This window comes from Myxocyprinus asiaticus, chromosome 46 (assembly GCF_019703515.2).
Source record: "Myxocyprinus asiaticus isolate MX2 ecotype Aquarium Trade chromosome 46, UBuf_Myxa_2, whole genome shotgun sequence".
In the NCBI taxonomy this organism is placed as follows: Eukaryota; Metazoa; Chordata; class Actinopteri; order Cypriniformes; family Catostomidae; genus Myxocyprinus; species Myxocyprinus asiaticus.
Window position 1 is genome coordinate 29,815,206 of NC_059389.1, and position 21,403 is coordinate 29,836,608.

A 21,403-nucleotide genomic window follows, 5' to 3' on the forward strand; every position below is an offset into this window, starting at 1 on the left:
ATGATTACCACAAAAAATTATTCCAAATTGTATATATATATATAAAGCAAAAATCAAGGTTACAATGAGGTAGGGCTGAACAATTACTAAAAAATAGAATTGGAATTGCGATATGAATTAGTGAGATTGTTAAACCGCAAAGACTGCGATTTAATTAAATAAATAAATAGTCTGCATGCACTACTAGCTGCACTAACTGTGTGCGCAGCACTGTTCTCTGTACTTCATTTACACATCACTCAAAGCATGCATGAGGCTAATGAGCTAAGCGTGTTAAATTTATTCTCAAACCAAAAATTCACAAAATTCTCAGAGTCATCCTGGCATCGAAGTTGTAAAATTGCATATAACTTTACACAAAAAAAAGTTAAGTGATTTAATCAAACTAAAATCATTTTAACATGCATATTGTTTACGTCTTGTGGCTATACTTTTGAAACGGTGAGTATTATACCATTTACGGATTGGCCCCATTCACTTCCATTTTAAGTGCCTCATTTTAACCCAGATTTTTATATTTTTAAAGGAGGGTCGAGTCCAAATAATTTTTGTGGTAATCAACATTACATCACTTTGTTCTTTTTTTAAGTAAATATTTTGTTAATTGATGCTATTAATCACTGTATATCACTGTAGCTCGTAACTGGTTGCAGAATTAAATAATATCATTTGATTGTTATAGATTTAAAATATATTCTTATTAAATAGCTTTAATATAGTTAGCTACTTTTTATTAGTAACTTGTAGCTAACAATTTTTTTTAAAGAGCTGATTGACTGTGCTTAAAAGTAGCTTCCCTAACACTCCATATGGGTTTGGAGTCAATTATGACAGAGTTTTTATTTTTGGGTGAACTATTCCTTTAAAGGGGTCATGTCATGAGGAATCACATTTTCATATAAGAGGTCTTTCTACTATAAAAACATACTGTAAATTCCAGAACTCAAAACTTAATCCAAAACCAAGCTGCAAAAACGACTCGTTCTCTACTTTCGCGACTACCCTACATCTCTATGAGTACATTCATTCATGAGTGCCTCTACAGCTCAAAAACATAAACACCTACTTTTACATCAACGCACCCCACTGGTGCCTCAGTTCGTAAACTGAGAGAGAAGGACAAACAAGGCCTACTCTGGCCTAACTATTCCTGAACACCAAAGGGGATCCATCTGGACTATTTTAAATTATTTTTGTATTTAGACATGCACAGACAGACATCTTTGACCGCCTGATACATACAGTATCTCAGGACGCGGTGTCAAATTCCAACTCTGAAGAGGAGTATCCATTCTCTTTCATTCAGCTGCAGCCTCTTGCTGTTTTGAACACAAATGCGTCATGGAGACGTTCTTTCACCTGTGCTATTTTTAATTGTTGGTGTATAAAACATGTGCTGGATGGATGTCTTTGACCACTTAGATGCGTTTCTGGCGATGTGCAGGATGACACTGGAAACTGGATGTGTGTGCGTCTAGTTTACACCGTGCTTTGGAATATGTATGTGCGTCATGTGGATGTCTTAAGCGTATTTCAGTGTAGATTGAACGTTTTTTTGGCAATCAGCGTGGATTGCTTGTGAACCAGTCATAAAATGATTCAAGCTTTGCAATGGAACTGTTATTGAAGGGTGGGGCAGTTAAAAACACTTGGAACCGATGCAAAACAGTAAGTAAACAGTTCCATTCATAAATACTTCAAATGTCATGACTGTTTGATAGTTTATTGTGCTGATACCCGGTTTACACCCGGCGCGTCTGTTGACGCAACGCAACGGCTTGACGCTGTCTACACCTGGCGTGTCGACACAAACTTTCTAAACCGTTTATTTGTGTTGTTGACAGTAGTAGCACCAGCATGTGCAGCGCAAAATGGAATGGGAGACTCATTTACTGTCGACACGACATGCAGCAACGTATGCTTCCATGGTAGACAGCATTATTGACTATAATGGGTTCTGTTGCTTTTGACGTGACTTTCGCATCCGGTGTAGACAGTTGTGCTTGAGATGAACAGTTTAATATATTCGGATGCAATGTGTTGGATGTGCGTTATGTGTAACCTCTGAAATGTAGTTTTATAATGTTGTGAAGCTTGTTCATTCTCTTCAGACTGAGTTTCAAATATGGCTGATTTCGTGGGGTGTTTACATTGAAGTTTTAAGGAGGTGCTTAGGTCAAAACTGAGTGTTTTGGAAACAGGGTGGAAAATGATCATATACTACCTAATTATGACTGTTTTAATGCAAAAAATAAATAAATAAATAACTTTACTAACATTATCAGTGGACCTCAGGGAAGATAATAAAACTATTTAAAAATAAGAGTATTTCATGGCCCCTTTAAGACTTCACTGATATTTGTTTTCACCTGGAATTTTAAGGTTGAGGTCACAGGCACTACCAACTGAGGCAATAGAGGCAGCTTGCCTCTTCCTTGTTATACTTTCCTTCATCCTTCCTTCCCCTGTTACCTTCACTGTGAAAGGACTTCCTATGGAGTGAGACAGGCAAATGAAATATAAAACATTACATCTTTGTCACTATAAACATTCTACTTAAGTATTTCATCTAAATGAATTGCTGTGAAAATAACCTGGAATGTGCTTTTCTGCAAACTTGATGTTAATTATGTAGTTGCCTGGCTCAGTGGGACAGTATTTCACTCTGTACGTCCCATCCTCCACATCCTCACAATTGATATCCACTTTACTTGGACCCTCGATTGACAATCCAAGCCCTCCATATCCTTTGGACCCGACACAGTGAGGTAAAGAGAATTACCTCAGGTTCAAATTTGAAATTGTGTATAGACAATTGTAAGAGTGAACCATCATACTTAAGGACTTACCAGCATTTCTAGTGTCAACAAAGAACTCTGCCACTTCAAAGGTATGAGCTTCAACAAGACCTTTGCCAAACGCTTTGACCCTGCTGGCCTCCCCAATCTCAGATGGCCCTACCATAATCTTAAAGGGGCTGTTAGTCACATGTTTCCCACTCTTCCTCACGCTGACCTCATGTTCTCCCACCTCCTTCGGGGTGAAGGAGAGACCTGTTATGGCAGGGACACAAAAAGAGGCTGAGATAAATTAATGGCAGTCTAGAACAGGCAGATATAAATGTATGACCTCTTGTGCTCACCAATGTGCCGATTGGGCAATCTCTTGAGTAGGCAAGGTTCCTCCTTTCCTGATGGAGCTTTGATGCTAGCTGTCAGAAAGCTCAGGTCTGTTTCTGTGATCTTCAGGGAGACATCTGCCGCTGAGCCAACATTCAGCTGAGATCTTCGGAGTGAATCATCACCTACACAAACAAAGTATATTTATATGTATATATACTTTTATATGTATAAGTATATATATTTTATCTTTATTTAACCAGGTAAGTTCCTTAAGTACAAAATTCGTATTTACAATAACAGCCCGGCAAAAGGGTTTTTATACATATGAAGGATTTTTTCCTGGAAAGCAAGAATACTCGTTAGGAATAGATATATTTTTTCCAGTCATCAAGTGATAATTTTCCTTGTCATACCAGTGATCTTAGCTGTGAAGGGGCTGCCAGGAATGTGCCTGTTGCCAAACTTGACGATTATTTTGTAATCACCAGGTGCAGTGGGCAGGTATGACACAGTGCAGGTGCCGTCTTTGTTGTCCTTGCAACTGATCTCAGCTTTAGATGGACCCTCTACAGCGAGGGACAGACCACCTACAAAACAAGTCAACAAAGTGGGCTAATTGGCGTGACTTTTTTCATTAAAATACATTTCTTTCAATGTAAAGAAACACCCATAATAAGTACCTTCTCCAGCATTCTTGGTAATGACAGTAAAAGTGGCTAGTTTATTGACTGTCCCATGGCACAGACCAGGTCCATAAGCTGTCACCATTCCACTGTTCATTACATCCACATAGAACTGCAATGGACTTCCTATGAAAGTAATTGCATTAAAATCGTGATTCTGTAAACTACACTGGCATCCTGAATTTCCTCAATTTACAATGGCCCCTAAAAGTATTTGGACACTTAGGCCAAATAAAAAGGCAATTATTCCAACTAGAGTCCAACCTGGGATATGGTTGCCATCGTACTTTATGTCCATTTCATGGAGACCTCTCTCAGTCGGTTGATATTGCACTGTGACTGTTCCGTCTTTGTTGTCCCTTATGAATGGACGAGCTGTCTTACCAGAGGGCATACGCACCTCTCCTGCAAATAAAGCGAATGTGTATAGTCCAGAAAACAGTATGAAACAGCTGCAATGGTTTTGTTCTAAATTAATGTGATTAAATATGTTACCGCTGAGCTCCCCCTGCTGGACAGTGAAGGGGATAACTAGGTTCAGGGGTTGAAACATGGGCTTTGTATCGTCTCTCGGCACAACAGGCTGATCTGTAGCCTGAGACAACATAAAGAAGAAATTCAATTTAATAAAAAAAAACAAAATTAATCATGATTTATTATAGGAAAATGTTTGGAACTAGAAGCTCAGTCTAGGTGTCATTAGAAAGCTGAGATCCTTCCCTTTGTTATGACATAAACAAAGCCGAAAACATATTTGTTGATGATTTGTTTTGCATGCTTTTCCTTCTGGATGGCATATGTTGTTCTGGACATCTAAGATATAACATTGGATTATTCAGCCAAGCAAGCTCACAGACAAGTAATTTTTAGAGAACTTCCTAAGGTAAAAGGAGATATAAAGTTTTTAGCTATTTGGGGCTTTCAGCAGCAGTTATCAGAGCATAAAAGAGACATTTTATTTGATGAATTACAGAAATCATATTTCACTTTGTGATTCTTTTGAAAATCTTTTGAACTGTGGTATTGGGGCAACAAAATTAACTGTATAATCACATTCCTTAGAATAAAAGCTTTCATTTGATATATGACTTGTCTATGTGAAGAACATTTATATATAAATATTTCCACCCCATTACCTCTAGGGGGCGCTAATTTTCAACGCAAATGTTTTGAGGTCTTATTTCGTTATTTTAAGCAACATAAATGCAGAAGTGATTGTAAGCTTTCAAATGATACCTCATATGCCTGACTTATGTATACAGAGACTTTCACGTCCCCTTTCTTTGCGATATAGCAAATCGTTCCTATTATAATCAATTATGCTACACTGGATGAGTCCGTTATGCTGTGTCACGCCACATCATTTTGACAGTTTAGGGACACACCGTCCTTTTTCTGATATGCAATTGTCCGTGCATGTCATCCTTTTAGAATGTTTGCTTGTATGTGTCCAGTGTAGGCAGCCTCAAGCCGTTGCAGTTAAACCACTGGAGACTTATGGATTACTTTTATGCTGCCTTTATGTGCTTCAAGTTTTGGACCTCATTCACTTGCATTATATGGACCTACAGAGCTGAGATATAATTTTGTGTGAGTAGCTTTTCTGTGCACAGACGTACAAGTACTCAAGCACTTGTCCTTAAATGTTAGCGAATGAGATCCACTTTACATATTGTATCATCTTGCTGTTTCATTTAAATCCCTTTCTGTTGTAATGTTGCTGGTAAGGTCAACATTAATGGTTCTATCATGGTTTTATTTTAGGGGTGACACACAGATCAACACACCTGTTCAGTAATGTCACTCACCATGACTTGAAAGGGGCTGTTGGGAACATGTTGCCCTCCAAAGCGGATTGTGATGACGTATTTGCCCGGCTCGGGTGCAGTGTAGTAAATGTCGAAGGTACCATCGGGATTCTCTATAACATCCATATCCAGCTCCATGCCATCAGGGGTCAGAACCGTACATGTCACCTTCCCTTTGCCAGCAGTCTTAGCATCCACTGAGATAACAGTCTCCTCTGCCATCTTAATGTTGGGTCCAAGGGTTTCTGCTCACATTACAGCACTGTTAAAAACTTCATTCAGAACATGCGGACCCACTTCATATTAGGTGTCTTTAACTACTATGTACTTAAGCATTTGATACACTGTATTTATTATGTACATGTGTGTTGTTGCATTGTACTTGCATTTAAAGTACCTGCATTTAATTACATCTGTAGTAACACTGTTTACCTTACCCCCAACCCTTTCCCTAAACCCTAACCTCTACCCCTAAACCTACTCGTACCTCAACCACAGTAGCAGAAAATATGAATTTTGTGAGAATTTTTCAGAACAATATAGCTACACAATAAATACCTTGTATTGTATGTATTTCATTGTAAGTAAATAGTAGTTAAAAACACCTAATATAAAAGGAACACGCATTGCTTGGTGTGTATAATAGTAGATTATTGCAATAAAAATAATGTCATGATGACTTACCAACACCATGTCCTCCAATAGACACTGGAAACCAAAAGCAAGCAAACAAAAGTCAGTAAAGACAGAGTTGCCAACAAAGACATGAATGGAGCCAAACACAAAGCACCAAACTGGACACCTACCTGTGAGTAGACACTTGCTGGCATCACCAGTGGGAAAGGCATGGACACTGTAAGGTGAGTATGGAATGTTATCTCCACCATACTTAATGGTGATGGTGTAGCGGCCAGTCATGTCTGGCACATAAGATACAGTGTAGGTTCCGTCTCGGTTGTCCTGGATGCTGGCTTTCTTTGGCTTTCCCTCTGGATCCTAAATAGAAGACATGAATGAATTCCCATGCTGGTCTAAGTTGGTTTATGCTGGTTTGGTGCTGGTCAAGGTAGTTGACCAGTATAGCCATGTTGTTTTCTGTATTAAGTAAAAGGGTAAGAGAGCTCACCAGGATTTGAACCACCAGAAGGCCTTTTCCTGCATCACGAGCATCAATGGTGAACTCCACTGGTAGACTGGCAGCCACTCCTTTATTATCCAGGCCAGGACCGCTGGCACGCACCTTACTAGCGTCATGTGATGGGGCTGAGTTGACTTTAAACGGACTGTTTTCAACCACAAAATTAAAGGGAATTAAAATACAAGCATTGTCACTTTCTTGTAAAAAATGAAACTATTATAATAAACTAGAGTCTAAAATGTCTGCTCTGTCAGCTCTGTGATCTAACCTGCCGGGAACTTCTTGGTTGGCGTATTTGACGGACACAGTGTATGGTCCCTCCTGTGCAGGAGTGTAGTTGGCAGTATGTGTTCCATCACGGTTGTTTTTAACAACAACAGGCTCCAGTGCCCCTGTAAGACAGAACAAGATCAAGATTTCCAAGAACAAGATCACTACCAGCCAAGACTCAAGAACAGAATGTCTTCTACAGTGCATCCTATTCAATAAAATATTTAGTAGGACTAAAGGTGTAAGTTGTGTCATTCACCTGTTGGGCCATATAGTTGCACCTCTAGAGGAGCCAGTCCTGCCTTGCTGCTGTCCACAGTGAAGGTTTGTGAAACATGTGCTGTCACTCTGTTAGCAAGACCAGGTCCCGAGCACTTTACCTTACTGACATCAACTACATCCTTCACTGGCACACGGAACGGACTGCCTGAGACCAGCATAAAAATAATATTAATAACTGTGCTCTAATCCCAGATTTAAATCAGCTGTAGAACAACAGAATTTGAAATATAGATGCAAGTGGCAATTTTGAGGGTCCCAGCAGTTTGGAAAAGTGGAGAAAATTCCAAGAATTGCCAAATTTGAAAGAAAAATTATGTCAGGTGCAAGTAATTTTTATTACTAAGTAAGTACTCTAGTTACTTTGTAGATATTTCGTCTGCCATTATGTGTTTTCCGAAAAACCTACTTTTTCAAACTCCTCCTAGACTGTTGGTCCAGTTTACATTCATTTTTGCAGGTATCATTGTGACAAAATAGTTGTCAAAAGAATGTTAATTCGTCAAATTGTTTAGAAAATATAGGCCAACAATTTTTTTTGACTGTGGCCCAGTTCACTTATCGACATACATCTTCTGAATGATTTGACAAATCAAAATTGATTTGATAACTTTTTGCCATGAATCGGTCAAAAAATAGCTAGAATTTGAAAAAGTAGTTGTTTTTTTCCAAAATGTCAGAAAAATATTATAGATTGTAATGAAATCAGAGATATATGTTTTGTTTAGCTTGACTCAGGGAATCAAATAATTTATTACTATTATTATTGGATTTTTTTTCCCCATACGGTAGCGAAGATATTTGAGATAATTGAAGAAAATCAGTACAAATACTAGGTAGACCGATATATCGGTTTACCGATTAATTGGTACTGATAGTTGCTTTTTGGAAAGTATCAGTTATCGGCAAAAATCTATGTTGATAGTTGCTGATAGTTTTTTTCATAATTTAGTAATTTCACAATAAGAGTCCCCAGTGTGTTTCGGTCTTGTTTATACTTAAAGTCGCGTGTTATGCACCACATTTTTTCTGGTTTTTACTGAGATTTTGGATGAACAAAAAAACTGCATCTGGGAGTTTTATTTTGGACTCTTTGTCTTTAAGTCATAGTAAAGAAAGAATATAATTTTTTTTTTTACATTCTATAAATCAATTTTAGTTTTAAATTGAGATTTTAGAACCTTAGTTATCAGTATCGGCAAAATTCACTATCAGTCGACCTCTAACAAATACAATAACAAAAACTGGTGCTTGGACCCCTAATTAAAAGGGATAATTATAGATAATACAATTTAACAGGTAGATCATATTTTACCTGGAATAGGCTGGCCTCCATAGGTGATATTGACATCATAGTCTCCTGGAGTGTAAGGCACATATTCAACACTGCAACTACCATCCTTGTTGTCCTTACAGAACATTTTGGCTTCTGATGCTCCTTCAATGGTCAAGCCCAAACCACCTGTTCCAGCACCCCTGAAGATGTTAACAAATGGACGTACAATGAAATACAGACACCCCACAATGTCAGATTTGGCAGTTTCTCTTCAGACACTATATATTAATATAGAGTCCATACCTTGTTTCTACTGTGAAGCAGTTGGGTTTGTTGACAAGTCCACCATCCAGGCCTGGACCATAAGCACGAACACGTGTTGGGTCACAACCCTCTACAACTGACACCCTGAAGGGGCTCTTGGGAACAGCAACATCATCATAAAAGACCTCTATCAGGTGCAAACCTACACAAAGCAAAGAATTCCTTATATCGAAAGCATTATGATTAATACCAGCTCTACTTCCACAGCTGTTAAGAATATTTGTCCAGGACGTTTTTCATGCACATTTCATTGTGATTTTATTTGTAATTACATTTGTGCAATAAGTAAGAACCTTCAAATTCTGCTGGCTTCTGTTGTGCTTCTAGAATGTATTTATATTTTTTTTTTTACCCGTGAGCTGCTGCAGCTGTTGTTGATATTAATACATGCTGTATTTCTGTCCAACAGTGCAAAGGGCCCTAGTAAGACACACAACTATTTACTGAGCTCCTTTTACAATGCATCTCCTATTTATAAACTCTCCCTACATCTGTCATATATTCTCATCCAGTACATCTAAGCCCTGAAAGCTTCTCAACACTGCCTTGGTCTGTACATATGCCATTTGCAATATATAATATATATACCATCTGTTTGTTGATATCTGGTGCTGAAAAACATCATAGTACAATTGCATTCATATTTTAAACTTTATTTAAACCTATTCATTCAAAAAAGTTTTAATTGCATACCATCCTCAAAAGCAGTGTACTCCACTCTATAGGTGCCATCACCCTTGTCTGTGATGTATGCGTCTGTGTTTGCGCCTGATGGATTGATGATGCAGATCTTGACATGATTTCCTTTGGTCTTAGTGTGAGCGCGAGCGTCCACAATGAAGTGTGTCTTTACTTCCCTGAGGACCCCTTAATTTACAGGAAACCAAGACAATTAGGTATAACTGATTTAATTTGATTGGAAAAAAATAATCTTAAATGAATAATTAAATTCTGTCATTATTTATTCACCCTAATGTCCCTCCAAACATGTATTTACTTTTTCCTTTTTCTTTCGTGGAACACAAAAGGATGTCTTTTGCCATATACTGTAATGAAAATGAATAGTGGCCTTCATGTTCCATAAAGGACAAAAAAACACCATAAAACCCAACCTGGTCTCATAGAATCACGTCGCTATACCTACATTTTTGCGAAATTATTTTTATGTGACAATGTGTTAGGTGTATTTTATGTGTAAACCCTTCAATTTTGTTTTATAATGTCGAGGTTCATTCTCTTCCAATTGAATTTGCTGAATTTGAGGGGCTGCACAATGTTAGCTAATCATAACAGTGGGCGTTTACATTGAAGTTTTAAGGAGGCGCTTAGCCAAAACCAAGCGTTTCAGACAGAGGGCCAAAAACAGGGTGAAAAATGATCATATATTAATAAATTGTGACTGTTTTGGTGCAAAAAAACTTTTATAGCATTATCATTGGACTTCAGAGAAGATAAAATTATTTAAAAAAGCATTTCATGACCGCTTTAAAACTCAAAAAAGCGTTAACCTTAAAAGCCTCATCTGTTTGGGAGAACATTTAACTCGCTTTTAGTGCCACCCAGGGGACATTTCACCTCAGAACTGCTGCAAAACATGAAATGAACCATGTAGTATCATTTTGCAAAAATATTACCACACTCACCTAATTTTCATGAGATCAGGCTGATAAAACCACAGTAAAAGTAGTCAATCTTCAATTTCCAATCTTTACAGTCACTTTGTGAACACAAAATAATTTAAGTTGCTATTCACTCTTGAATCAAATTGTTGGTCAACTCCCGTAAACAGTGAATAAATCCAAATAAAAAAAAAATATTTTTCCTTTCCTTTGATCATGGCTACATTTCTCTTCTAGTGCTTTTAGATCTTAGTGCTGCCTTCGACACCATAGATCATGAAATTCTCTTGGATAGGCTTGAGAATTATGTTGGTATTTGCTTGGTTTAGGTCCTACTTATCCGACCGCTACCACTTTGTCTGTGTAAACGAGGAATTGTCAGATCAAACTAAAGTTAAGTATGGAGTGCCACAGGGATCAGTTTTAGGGCCTCTGCTTTTCTCCTTATATATGCTTCCCCTGGGAGACATCAGGAACCGTGGAATTTGCTTTCACTTATGCCGATGATACCCAACTTTATATTTCCTCGAAACCCGACAAAATTGTACAATTCTCCAAGTTAGCAGAGCGTATCAATGATATCAAAGATTGGATGCCTAGAAATTTTCTTCTACTCAATTCCGACAAAACAGAGGTACTAATTATTGGACCAAAAACCTCTAAAAATAAGCAGCTAAAATATAATTGGAATCTCAATGTACTGTCACGTCGTCTTCTACAGTGAAACTTTTTTTTATATATTTGATAGCAATCTGTCCTTTGAAAATCACATTTCCAGTGTTTCTAGAACAGCATTCTTCCATCTCAGAAATATTTTAAAGTTAAGACACATGCTCTCTGTTTCTAATGCCGAAAATTAAATTCATGCGTTCATGACCTCAAGACTAGATTATTGTGATGCACTACTGGGCGGATGTCCAGCAGGCAGGGGCGTGTTTAGTATTTGAAAACATCAGGGTCTGAGGCGAAAACATAATGGGCTAGTATCCAACCATGAGCTATGAATGCATTGAAATAATAAATATGTACATTATATTTTGTTTTCCACATAGGATGGCCGTTTTTGGCCTTCTAACCTTTCATGATTCACATATGAAGTAAAATTGCGTTCCCTTGTTTTGTAGGGGGGGTCCGAGGGCATGCTCCCCCATGACATTTGTTTTTTAAAATAACAGCACCAAAACATGTGATTTTGATGAGTTTGGGAGCAGCATTTCCAAATTTTCTTGTGTATCTTGAATGTAAACATGTGATACAATGCATCTACATACTTAAAGTATTTACATGACCTCACTAGCTGAAGTTTCTCACAATGGCCTTTAAAAAAAAAAGTAGCTTGCTGTGACAGTACCATGGTATTTAGATTTAAACCATGTTATTTAAATGATACCCTAAGTTATCTTAAGTATTTTAGTTATTTTCTTTCTACATCTGACACTTTTTAAATTTGAAATAAAAAAAAATTATTTAACACCTTATTTCTATGAGATTAGTTATGAGACTAAAATAATTTTCTGACTGTACCCATGAGTAAAGCACTTTACTGAATTGGGACTGTGCTAGTGAAAATATTTGTTTGCTACTCCATACCAGATTTTGTTTTCCTTTCATTAGGCTCTTAATGATTTAAGTAATCTTTAGGAATATTTGAAGTCAAACAAGGCCAGTTTATTTATTAAACATCATTCGTAACACACCCATTACAAAGGAGGAAAATTTTGCCCATAATTTTTCGCTGAGGTCCAGACTTTAAAGCCCTTTTACTTTCTCTTATATTTACAGTGCAGTACCATAAGCAGGTAAGACCATGGGTGGCTCGTTATAACTGTGGATTAGATCAATGTTGCTAGTCTTTACCTAGTCAGTGCGGTTTAGTCGTTTGAGATGTTTGATTTCCTCCATAGTGTTTTAAACTAGACAGTTCTGAGTTGAATTTAAATGGGTCACAATTTTTTTTTTTTTTTTTTTGGTAAGCACCGAGATATCAAGGGAAGCCCAGACGCGCGTGCACTTCAGAGAAACAGTATGATAGAGCAGAGCGCACCAAGCCTGGATTCGTCTGGAGCAGTGATTCCCAACCCTGTTCCTGGAGGCCCCCCAGCACTGCACATTTTGTATATCTCCCTTTTCTGACACACCCAATTCAGATCTTGGAGTCTCCACTAACGAGCTGATGAGTTGAATCAAGTGTTTGATTAGGGAGATATCCAAAATGTGTAGTGTTGGGGGGCCTCCAGTAACAGGGTTGGGAACCACTGGTCTGGAGAAAAGTGCAACTGCGGTGTGCGCGCAACACATGCTGTGGTGCCATGCAGCTTCACGCGAGTGGTTTTGTGATGGCTCGTGCAAAACTCGCGCGAAAACCAGGCTTGAATTATGCGTGTTTCAGATTAGGAAGGATATTAAGAGTTTAAAGTGCCAAACAGCAGGTGAATATCATTACATTTGCAGTAAAACCGCTGCAATAACCAACACTTAACTCACACATCAGTTCCACTCAAACACATGCAATTCCGAACAAAATCATTCAGAGCTAGACCAAAATCATGTGGGGTTCAAGCCTTGAATGTTTTGACCTAACAACGAGCCTGCCTGCAGGTTCCATAAATAAACTTCAGTTAGTTCAAAATGCAGCAGCTAGAGTGCTGACTAGAACCAAGAAATATGATCATATCAGCCCAATTTTATTGTTGTTGAATTTTGTATTAATTTTAAAATACTTCTAACTACTGTACTTACAAAGCTTTGAATGGTCTAGTTCCATCACGTTCACTATGATCGCAAAATTCTAGCCTGTTAATAATACCTAGAATATCAAAATCCACAAGAGGAGGGAGATTATTTCCTATTTGTTTTCTAAACCATGGAATAGTCTTCCAAACACGTTTCGGAACTCAGACACACTCTCTCAGTTTAAGTCTAGACTAAAGACTCATCTTTTCAGCCAGGCATACACCTAATCTATCCATCAGTTTATAGTTATGCTGCATTAGTTAGGTCTGCCAGAACCAGAAACACTTCTTATATTCTATAATCCTGTTTTAAAGTGAATTGCATCTACACTAATATTATTACATTTGTTTCCCTGTCTTAACCTTGGGATACATATCCTGAGGTTACCAGAGCCTGCCAGATCCAGCTCCGGTCCTGCCTGAAGCCCGACTCCCACTACTACATGTTGCTGAGTGATGAAGGCTAACTGGAGCCTGTGCCACCTACTGACCTCAGCCTGCATCACCTTGGTCAAAGGATGGACTACTATGAAGGTCAATCTGTTGCAAATTTCGAAAGCTTTTAGATTTGAAATTGAAAACTTTTACAGTAAATATTTGTTCTTGTAAGTTGAAATGTACACTCAAAGCCTCGATGTGAAATAAAAATCTGAAGTTGAATGTTGCAATCTGTACGCACAGACAATAATCCAAAACCTGTGTTTTGAATTCAAAGTTCCAGACAAATAGTCACAAATGTGTAAAATTACATTCATATAAATACAACGACAGACACAATCTTGTATTACATATTTACTTTTGTACTTTAATTCACTTTCGCATTACAACCAAAAATCGGCAGTTATAACCTCTCAAATCTGCCACTGCAAATCCTCCCGCCTTGAATTTTGTTACAACTTTTGCAAAAAACCTGTAGCAAAACTCACTTGTGCACTTGTAAATAAAGATGTGAGAGAGCAGACTACCGGTGCTGGGCAGGGGCGGGGCCAATGAAGTTGTGACCAATCACAAGAGCTGGAACGACTGATGCCGGACCAATCAGAACAGATCAGCTTAGAATGCGATGATGTCACGCAAAGCGCCAGTGCCGTTTTTGTAACAAAACGAGTCTAGAGGTGACAATGGCTGGCTGATGCAGTGGCAGGATAAGTTAAATAATGTGACAGTTAAATGATTAAGAGTGAATTTATCATGTAACAAATTAAATGTAACGATCTGATCACGGTGATCAACGCAGAAGTCGGCGCCGAAAGACCGCACATGTAATGTCTTAGGATGGCAATGAGAGAATTCTCTGAAGAAATGTTTATGCAGGATGTTTGCATTCAGTAAAACTACATGGGATGACAATCCAGCCAGCTGTCATATGCCACGAGTTCCATATTTCCATGAAAACATGAACTAGAGGTTAGGTATCAATAGGTGTAAGAGTGAAGTAAGAAAATCTCAATTATCTCCAGAGAACTGTTGCAACAGATTAAATACAGTGAATTAATGATAACACCAGAGATATGATAGCTGGCAAATCCTTAAATTGTCAGAGTGCAGCTTTGCTATTATGTAAATGTTTTATTAAAATGTTTAAACTGGTATCATGTTGCTTAAGTGCTTGGACGGAACATGTTTGATTTTTTTTTAAGTGTAAAACACAAAACAACGAGTATTATTCTTTCGAAATAATTCTCCTCATTTTCACATGAATGGGTAACTAGATTAATCATGCTGGCTGACTGTCTATAGAAAATCGTGTGAAATCAAGCCTTTATTATTTCATTATTATTATTTCAGTTAGTCATTTCCCTTACATTTCTACTTCAATGCTGTTACATTGTTGCAAATTTGCAAGCAAATGGTTAATCTAAAGAAGTCATACAGTACTTGCTTAAATGAATTGCAATGCTACTGTAATTATTGTAAGAAACCCACTTGTGAAATAAAGATAATATTGTGCACAGTGTGGATTCTTGTTTGAAATGAGATTCAGAATAAAACTCTTTAATTTTAAATGTCTTTTACATGACAGTAATTAATTTCTTAGTTCTAGTTAAAGGTCTGTTTAAACTGTTTTATCAACAAGTCCATCAATGATCAATCCTTAAAATCAAGCACTAAGAAAGTACACCTAGACACCTTAAGAATAAGGTATATAATTTAAAACGTATTAAGATATATAATTGCCTGACCGCAATGACTTGCTTTAATCATGATTATTTGAAATTGTCATGGTTATGTGCACTTTAATTTAAATCACATGTTGACATCTAAATAAGGGAATTGAGTAAAACTAAAAACAGCAGAAAATGCACATTTCTATATCTCTAATTTAGGTACAGCAGGAAAATAGATTCATTATAACTTACACTGAATTCTATATAAAGTAGATAGACATCAAGTAAGTACTATGATCAATTTTGATTGGTCCGGCATCAGTTGTTCCAGCTCCTGTGATTGGTCACAACTTCATTGGCCCCACCCAGCACCAGTACTCTGCTCTCTTATCTTGATTTACAAGTGCACAAGTGAGTTTTGCTACAGGTTTTTCGCAAAAGTTGTTGCAAAAGTCAAGGCGGGATGATTTGATGTTGCTGTGGCAGATTTGAGAGGTTATAACTGCCGATTTGTGGTTGTATTGCGAAATTGAATTAAAGTACAAAAGTAAATATGTAATACAAGTTTGTGTCTGTCGTTGTATTTATATGAATGACATTTAACACATCTGTGACTATTTGTCTGAAACTTTGAATTCAAAACACAGGTTTTGGATTATTGTCTATACGTGCAGATTGCACACATAGATTTTTCACATCAGGACTGTGAGTGTAAATTTCATTTTACATGTACAAATATTTATTGTACAATTTCTCAATTTCAAATCTACAAGTTCTCAAGTTTTGCAAAAGATTTACCTTCATAGACTACACTCTTGAAATGGAATACATAGATAATAAATTAATAACCAACTAAAGCCTTCACCAGCCAGCTAACAAAGGACAATGCATCTGTGTGCACTTCCGCAGTTAATTCAGGATGTTATTTCTAAGACATTGTCATTAATTTGACAGTTCATACAAAATCTTTTTTGTTTAAACACTGACCCTTAACACTTTCTTAGTTTAATCATTTTAAACCATGACTTGCACTGCACATAAATAACTAATATTGGCAATATATTTATAGTTTAGCCAGAGGGGAACTGGCCCCCACAGTGAGCCTGGTTTCTCCCAATATTATTTTTCTCCATTAACCAACATCTTATGGAGTTTTGTGTTCCTTGCCACAGTCGCCTTTATCTTGCTCACTGGGGGTCTAAATATAAATATTAATTTATTTTATTATTTATTTTAAGGTGCAATTTACAATCATGTTTTTTAATAAACCGCACTATTATGACTCGAAGTAATTATTATATTACATCTTCTTTCTCAATTAAAGCATAATATTTGTAAAGCTGCTTTGTAATGATATGTGTTGTGAAAAGCGCTATACAAATAAAAATGACTTGACTTTATGGATCTTGCCAGCCCGGAGTCAATATTCATATATACGGAGAAAAGATGAATGAAGATTTTGTGTTCTACGCAAGAGAGAAAGGCATACAAGTTTGAAACGACATGAACATGAGTAAATAATGACAGAATTTTCATTTTTGGATGAACTATTCCTGTAAATGATTGTTCCAAAATTGCAAAATATTACCTCTGGGCTCAACTCCCGGTCCGTACACTTTAATTCCACTTGTGTCCACAGATGGCTCTACCTGAACATTTATGGGGCTCTTGGGCACCTGCTGACCGCCATATTTAATGGTGATGGTGTGCATCCCATGAAAGAGAGGGGTGTAGGTGACGGAGAAGGTTCCATCGTTGTTCTTTTGGATGCAAACTTCAGCTTGAGCTCCTGAATCTGACACAATCTCTATGGTGAGTTCAGCCTCTCCAGCCCTTCTGCAGTCCACTATGAAACTGGCCACCTCACCAGCCTTAGCCCTCTCCAGTCCTGGGCCGCTCACTATAACCTTACCCGCATCAAGAGCTGGCTTGACAACAGCTTTGAAAGGTGAACCAGGAATGTGAGCTTCCCCGAACAGGATATTGATGTTGTAGTCACCAGCCTCTGTAGGCAGGTAGGCAACAGAGCAGGTGCCATCGCCATTGTCTTGGCACTCAATCTTAGCCTCACAGGGGCCTTCCAATGTCAGACCCAGACCACCAGCGCCAGCCCCTTTTGTGTCTATAGTGAACAGTGCCAGCTGACCCACAATACCACCCTTAAGTCCTGGCCCATATGCACGTACCTGGTGGGAAACCCGGTGACATTCCATTACAAAGCTCATACAATCATTTCACAAAGTCAAGAGAACTGTTATTCCCATCCTACCTTTGAGGGATCAGCAGGCATTAGCCCCTCTACAGCGAAGGGACTTCCTGGAACAGGGTTCCCGTCATAGCTGATGTCCACCTTGTAAAGACCCTCCTCGGGTGGGATGTACTTCACACAGGTGGCCTTTTTGGTCTTGTCTGATTCCAGCTTACAAGGTATTGGTCTACCAGAGGGTGAGGTTATGCTTACATTTAACTTCCCCTGCCCACCTGCACCTTTTGTGCAAACAATAAACTCCTGGTCCTTCCCAACTTCCACCTCTGCAAAACATACATCAGTATGGTAAGATTTAGTATAGTATGAGGGGTAAATTTTTGGGTGAGCTATCCATTTAAAGTGCTTACTTTCATTGAGGCCTTGAACATTGACTTTGCCAAGATCCAAAGGAGGTGCGACTGTGATACTGAAAGGGCTTTTAGGAATCGGATCTCCTCCATGAGTGACCATGATAGCCATCTCACCCTAAATTTGGAGAGGATTAATCATTCATTATTGGTGAAAAGTAACATTTACCCAACGGACAACAGTAGGGTCCCCATACCTGATGAAGGGCAGTGTACTTCACAGTGTATGAGTAGTCATGATTATCAATGATCTCAAAGTCTTTAACGACATCTCCTTTGACAGCAGTTTTGAACTGCACCTCTGGTTTAGCCTTTCCTGCTCCCTTGGTGAAGATAGTGAAATGGGTTGGGATGTCCACTTGAACACCTGTAAAGCAGCACTGAGTCAGTTCTAATTGATTTCTCTTGGGTTAAATGTATTTTAATGTGAAAATATGGCTTGCTCTAACCTGTCTTGTTCAGCCCAGGTCCCTCAGCTCTGACTTTACCAGCATCATGAGAAGGATCTACCTTGACTTTGAATGGGCTGCTTGGGGTTTCCTTTGTTAAACAGAGAATTGTTTAATAAGTGTTGGATGTACACAAGCCATATTCAGGTCTTAATATAATGGAATGCATTATATATTCCAAAATAGGATGTTTAAAAATGTTTTCAACTATTCATTGCTTTACCTGGTCTGCAAAAAGCACCATGATGGTGTAACGGCCAGGGCCAGGGGGTGTGTACTTGACAGTGAAGGTGTCATTATCATTTTTAATGATGTCAAAATCAATATCTGCCTCTGCTGGACCTACCACCCCGGGTGCACACTTGATCCCGATGCTGACATCACCTATGATATAATCACAATGGTCAGCCACAATAAGACAGTTTTATTGCGCCATATAAAGAAAATCCTGTTAAACTCATTAAGCTCATTAAAAAAAACCTTGGCCAGCTTCGCTGCAGTCGACAGTAAAGTAGGTGGGCTCATTTGCTTTTAAGCCAGTTTTCTCGACTCCAGGCCCATAGACCTTCACTTTGTCTGGGTGACAGCCTTCACCAACAAGAACCTACAGAGAGAGATTAAAGTGGTAACAATCAACAAGCATGGCTTGATGACAAAAAATAATATAGCCGCAAGCGGCAATTTTTGATGTCCAAGCAGTTTGGAAAAGTGGAGAAAATGACCAAAATGGCCAAATTTAAAGGAACAGATGTGTCAGGCGCAAAGTAATTTCATTACAAAGTACTTCAGTTACTTTGTAGGTATTTGGTCCGCCATATTGAGTTTTTCAAATTCCTCCAAAACATGGTGGAGAAATTTTATAGACTGAAATTAAATTAGACATACAGTATTTTTTTTTTTCGTGACCCAGGGAATCATAAGAAAAAAATATTTTGATTCTATCCCATATGGTTTCGAAAATATTAGCAAATACATAAAAGTGTGTCTTACAGCACCACCTAGGGTCGAATGGAGGTGTGTATTTGCATTGAGTAGTGGAGGGGTTTTGGGACCATCCTGCCAAATTTGGTGTCTCTAAGACTTACTCTAAGTTTTTGTTGTCCAGACAATTTTAGGGCAGAAGAAGAACAAGAAGAAGGAGGAGGAGAACAAGAAGAAGAAGATGAAGAAGAAGAAAGAGAAAAAGAAGAAAAAGAAGAAATGGAAGAAGAAGAAAATCAGTACAAATACAATAGGGTGCCATCACCTTCAGTGCTTGGACTTCTAACAATGCCTCAGGCACAAACACAGAAATACCATTCTAGAGATACTCACTCTGAATGGACTGTTGGGTATGTTGACCTCCCCCCAGGTAATTATGATGGTATGTTTCACTGGCATGGTAGGAACATAAATACAAACAAAAGTGCCATCCCCCTTCTCAGTAATCTGGATGTCAATCACACAGCCATCAGCCCTCTAGAAGAAAAGCACTGCCAGTTTGTGGAAATACTGTATAAGAATTCACATTTACACCAAATGTTTGGTTTTGGTTTGAGTAGTCAAAGTGAGTCTTTTTATGAGTTTTTGACCTGGTGCATGTGTTAGCAACATACTACCATTGACATAAAGTCTGTCACCATCCCCAGTAGATAACACTGAGAACGGAGAGCATATTACACAATTACACACCTGAGCATAGATCTTCAGACTGCCTCTGCCAGCTTCACGTGCATCAATGAAGAATTGTGTTGGTTTGTTGACAATGACTCCAGAAGGCTCCAGCCCTGGGCCAAAGGCTTTAACCTGTACATGAGATCCATAACATCAGCAACATTAACACCGAGAGTAAAAATGAGAAAATAAGAGGCAGATGACTTCCTCTTATTATTGTTTCTATATGTCAATCACCTTCTCAGGTAAGACATCATTGGCTGCTGGGAGGATGTGGGCCATAAAGGGGCTGTCTTTGATATCTTCATCATCACAGATGACATGAACTGCATAATCGCCAGGTTCAGTGGGCCAGTAGTGCACGTCACAGGAGCCGTCACCCTTATCATCACACTCTATCTTTGCTTGAGATGGTCCCTCGATAGAAAAGCCTTTAAAAAATGGAGATATGTAAATATTAGCCATCCTTCATTGTTCCATTAAACTTTCCTCTTTTCTGATTAGGTCAAAAAGAACTGGTAGAGTACAGTACAATATACAGCATACATACTTTTTGATTATAAACACGAACATTGACATAGGTTTGTTTTTTACAATGAACACAAGCTACCCGGAAAGAGTGCCGTCTATATGTCAGTGGTGGTATTATTCTATTACAGTAGATAGCCTACAGAGTAAACCCCTCATTATGGGTGAAAAAAGCTGACAATTGGAACATTTACACATTGTATCTGTTTGAAAGAAATACAGATTCATGGTTATATTCTAAAAGATTCTTATTTCAGAATATAAATGTTCGATCAGATATCATAGAGAATTGGGGATGGTCTCTTATGACTTAGGCCAGTAAGCAACCATCTAGCAGCCCTTTAGTAATGCCCTCGCAACCACCTAGTAACGCCTAGTAACCACCCAAAACACCCTGACATTTTCATATATTCATATAAACTATTTTCATAAAAATATTATCTATTTTTTTAATGTATTCATTGTTGTGAAGAATCCAAAGGCGTTTTGACCAAATACAAGGTTTAGATTACATTTTCATTGTTTTTAACACTTAAACAGGTCAAAAAAGACCTGAATATAACATGAGAGTTAAAAATCATTATTCTCTGTCTAAGAATGACATACCAAGAGTTCCAACTTCTGTGCCAATAGCCTCCACAACAAAGTCAGCCGACTTGCCAACCATTCCAGTCTTCAAGCCAGGACCCCAAGCCCGCACCTTCTGTGGTCCAGCCTCCACGCTGACTTCCACTTCAAACGGGCTACAACAAAATTATTTTTAATTTTAGAACTGTTTAACGTAAAATATAAGAGGAA

General features: G+C 38.1%; 1 protein-coding gene across 1 annotated transcript in view; it reads right to left on the reverse strand.

The window, feature by feature from the left end:
- LOC127435759 (filamin-C-like) overlaps positions 1-21,403 on the reverse strand; it is a 52,488-nt gene that overhangs the window by 11,907 nt on the left and 19,178 nt on the right. Inside the window, exons 11-38 of the mRNA XM_051689427.1 lie at positions 21,212-21,348; positions 20,315-20,508; positions 20,096-20,209; positions 19,739-19,882; positions 18,905-19,028; positions 18,648-18,808; positions 18,425-18,515; positions 18,173-18,342; positions 17,976-18,093; positions 17,629-17,891; positions 16,948-17,545; positions 9,594-9,767; positions 8,880-9,042; positions 8,616-8,776; positions 7,281-7,448; positions 7,020-7,143; positions 6,740-6,896; positions 6,420-6,609; positions 6,298-6,321; positions 5,614-5,858; positions 4,301-4,400; positions 4,070-4,210; positions 3,803-3,931; positions 3,536-3,709; positions 3,143-3,304; positions 2,850-3,053; positions 2,595-2,747; positions 2,370-2,492 (exon numbers count right to left, since the gene is read on the reverse strand). Of these exons, the coding sequence (XP_051545387.1) occupies positions 2,370-2,492; positions 2,595-2,747; positions 2,850-3,053; positions 3,143-3,304; positions 3,536-3,709; positions 3,803-3,931; positions 4,070-4,210; positions 4,301-4,400; positions 5,614-5,858; positions 6,298-6,321; positions 6,420-6,609; positions 6,740-6,896; positions 7,020-7,143; positions 7,281-7,448; positions 8,616-8,776; positions 8,880-9,042; positions 9,594-9,767; positions 16,948-17,545; positions 17,629-17,891; positions 17,976-18,093; positions 18,173-18,342; positions 18,425-18,515; positions 18,648-18,808; positions 18,905-19,028; positions 19,739-19,882; positions 20,096-20,209; positions 20,315-20,508; positions 21,212-21,348 (4,706 nt within the window). The remainder of the gene's footprint in view (positions 1-2,369; positions 2,493-2,594; positions 2,748-2,849; positions 3,054-3,142; positions 3,305-3,535; positions 3,710-3,802; positions 3,932-4,069; positions 4,211-4,300; positions 4,401-5,613; positions 5,859-6,297; positions 6,322-6,419; positions 6,610-6,739; positions 6,897-7,019; positions 7,144-7,280; positions 7,449-8,615; positions 8,777-8,879; positions 9,043-9,593; positions 9,768-16,947; positions 17,546-17,628; positions 17,892-17,975; positions 18,094-18,172; positions 18,343-18,424; positions 18,516-18,647; positions 18,809-18,904; positions 19,029-19,738; positions 19,883-20,095; positions 20,210-20,314; positions 20,509-21,211; positions 21,349-21,403) is intronic.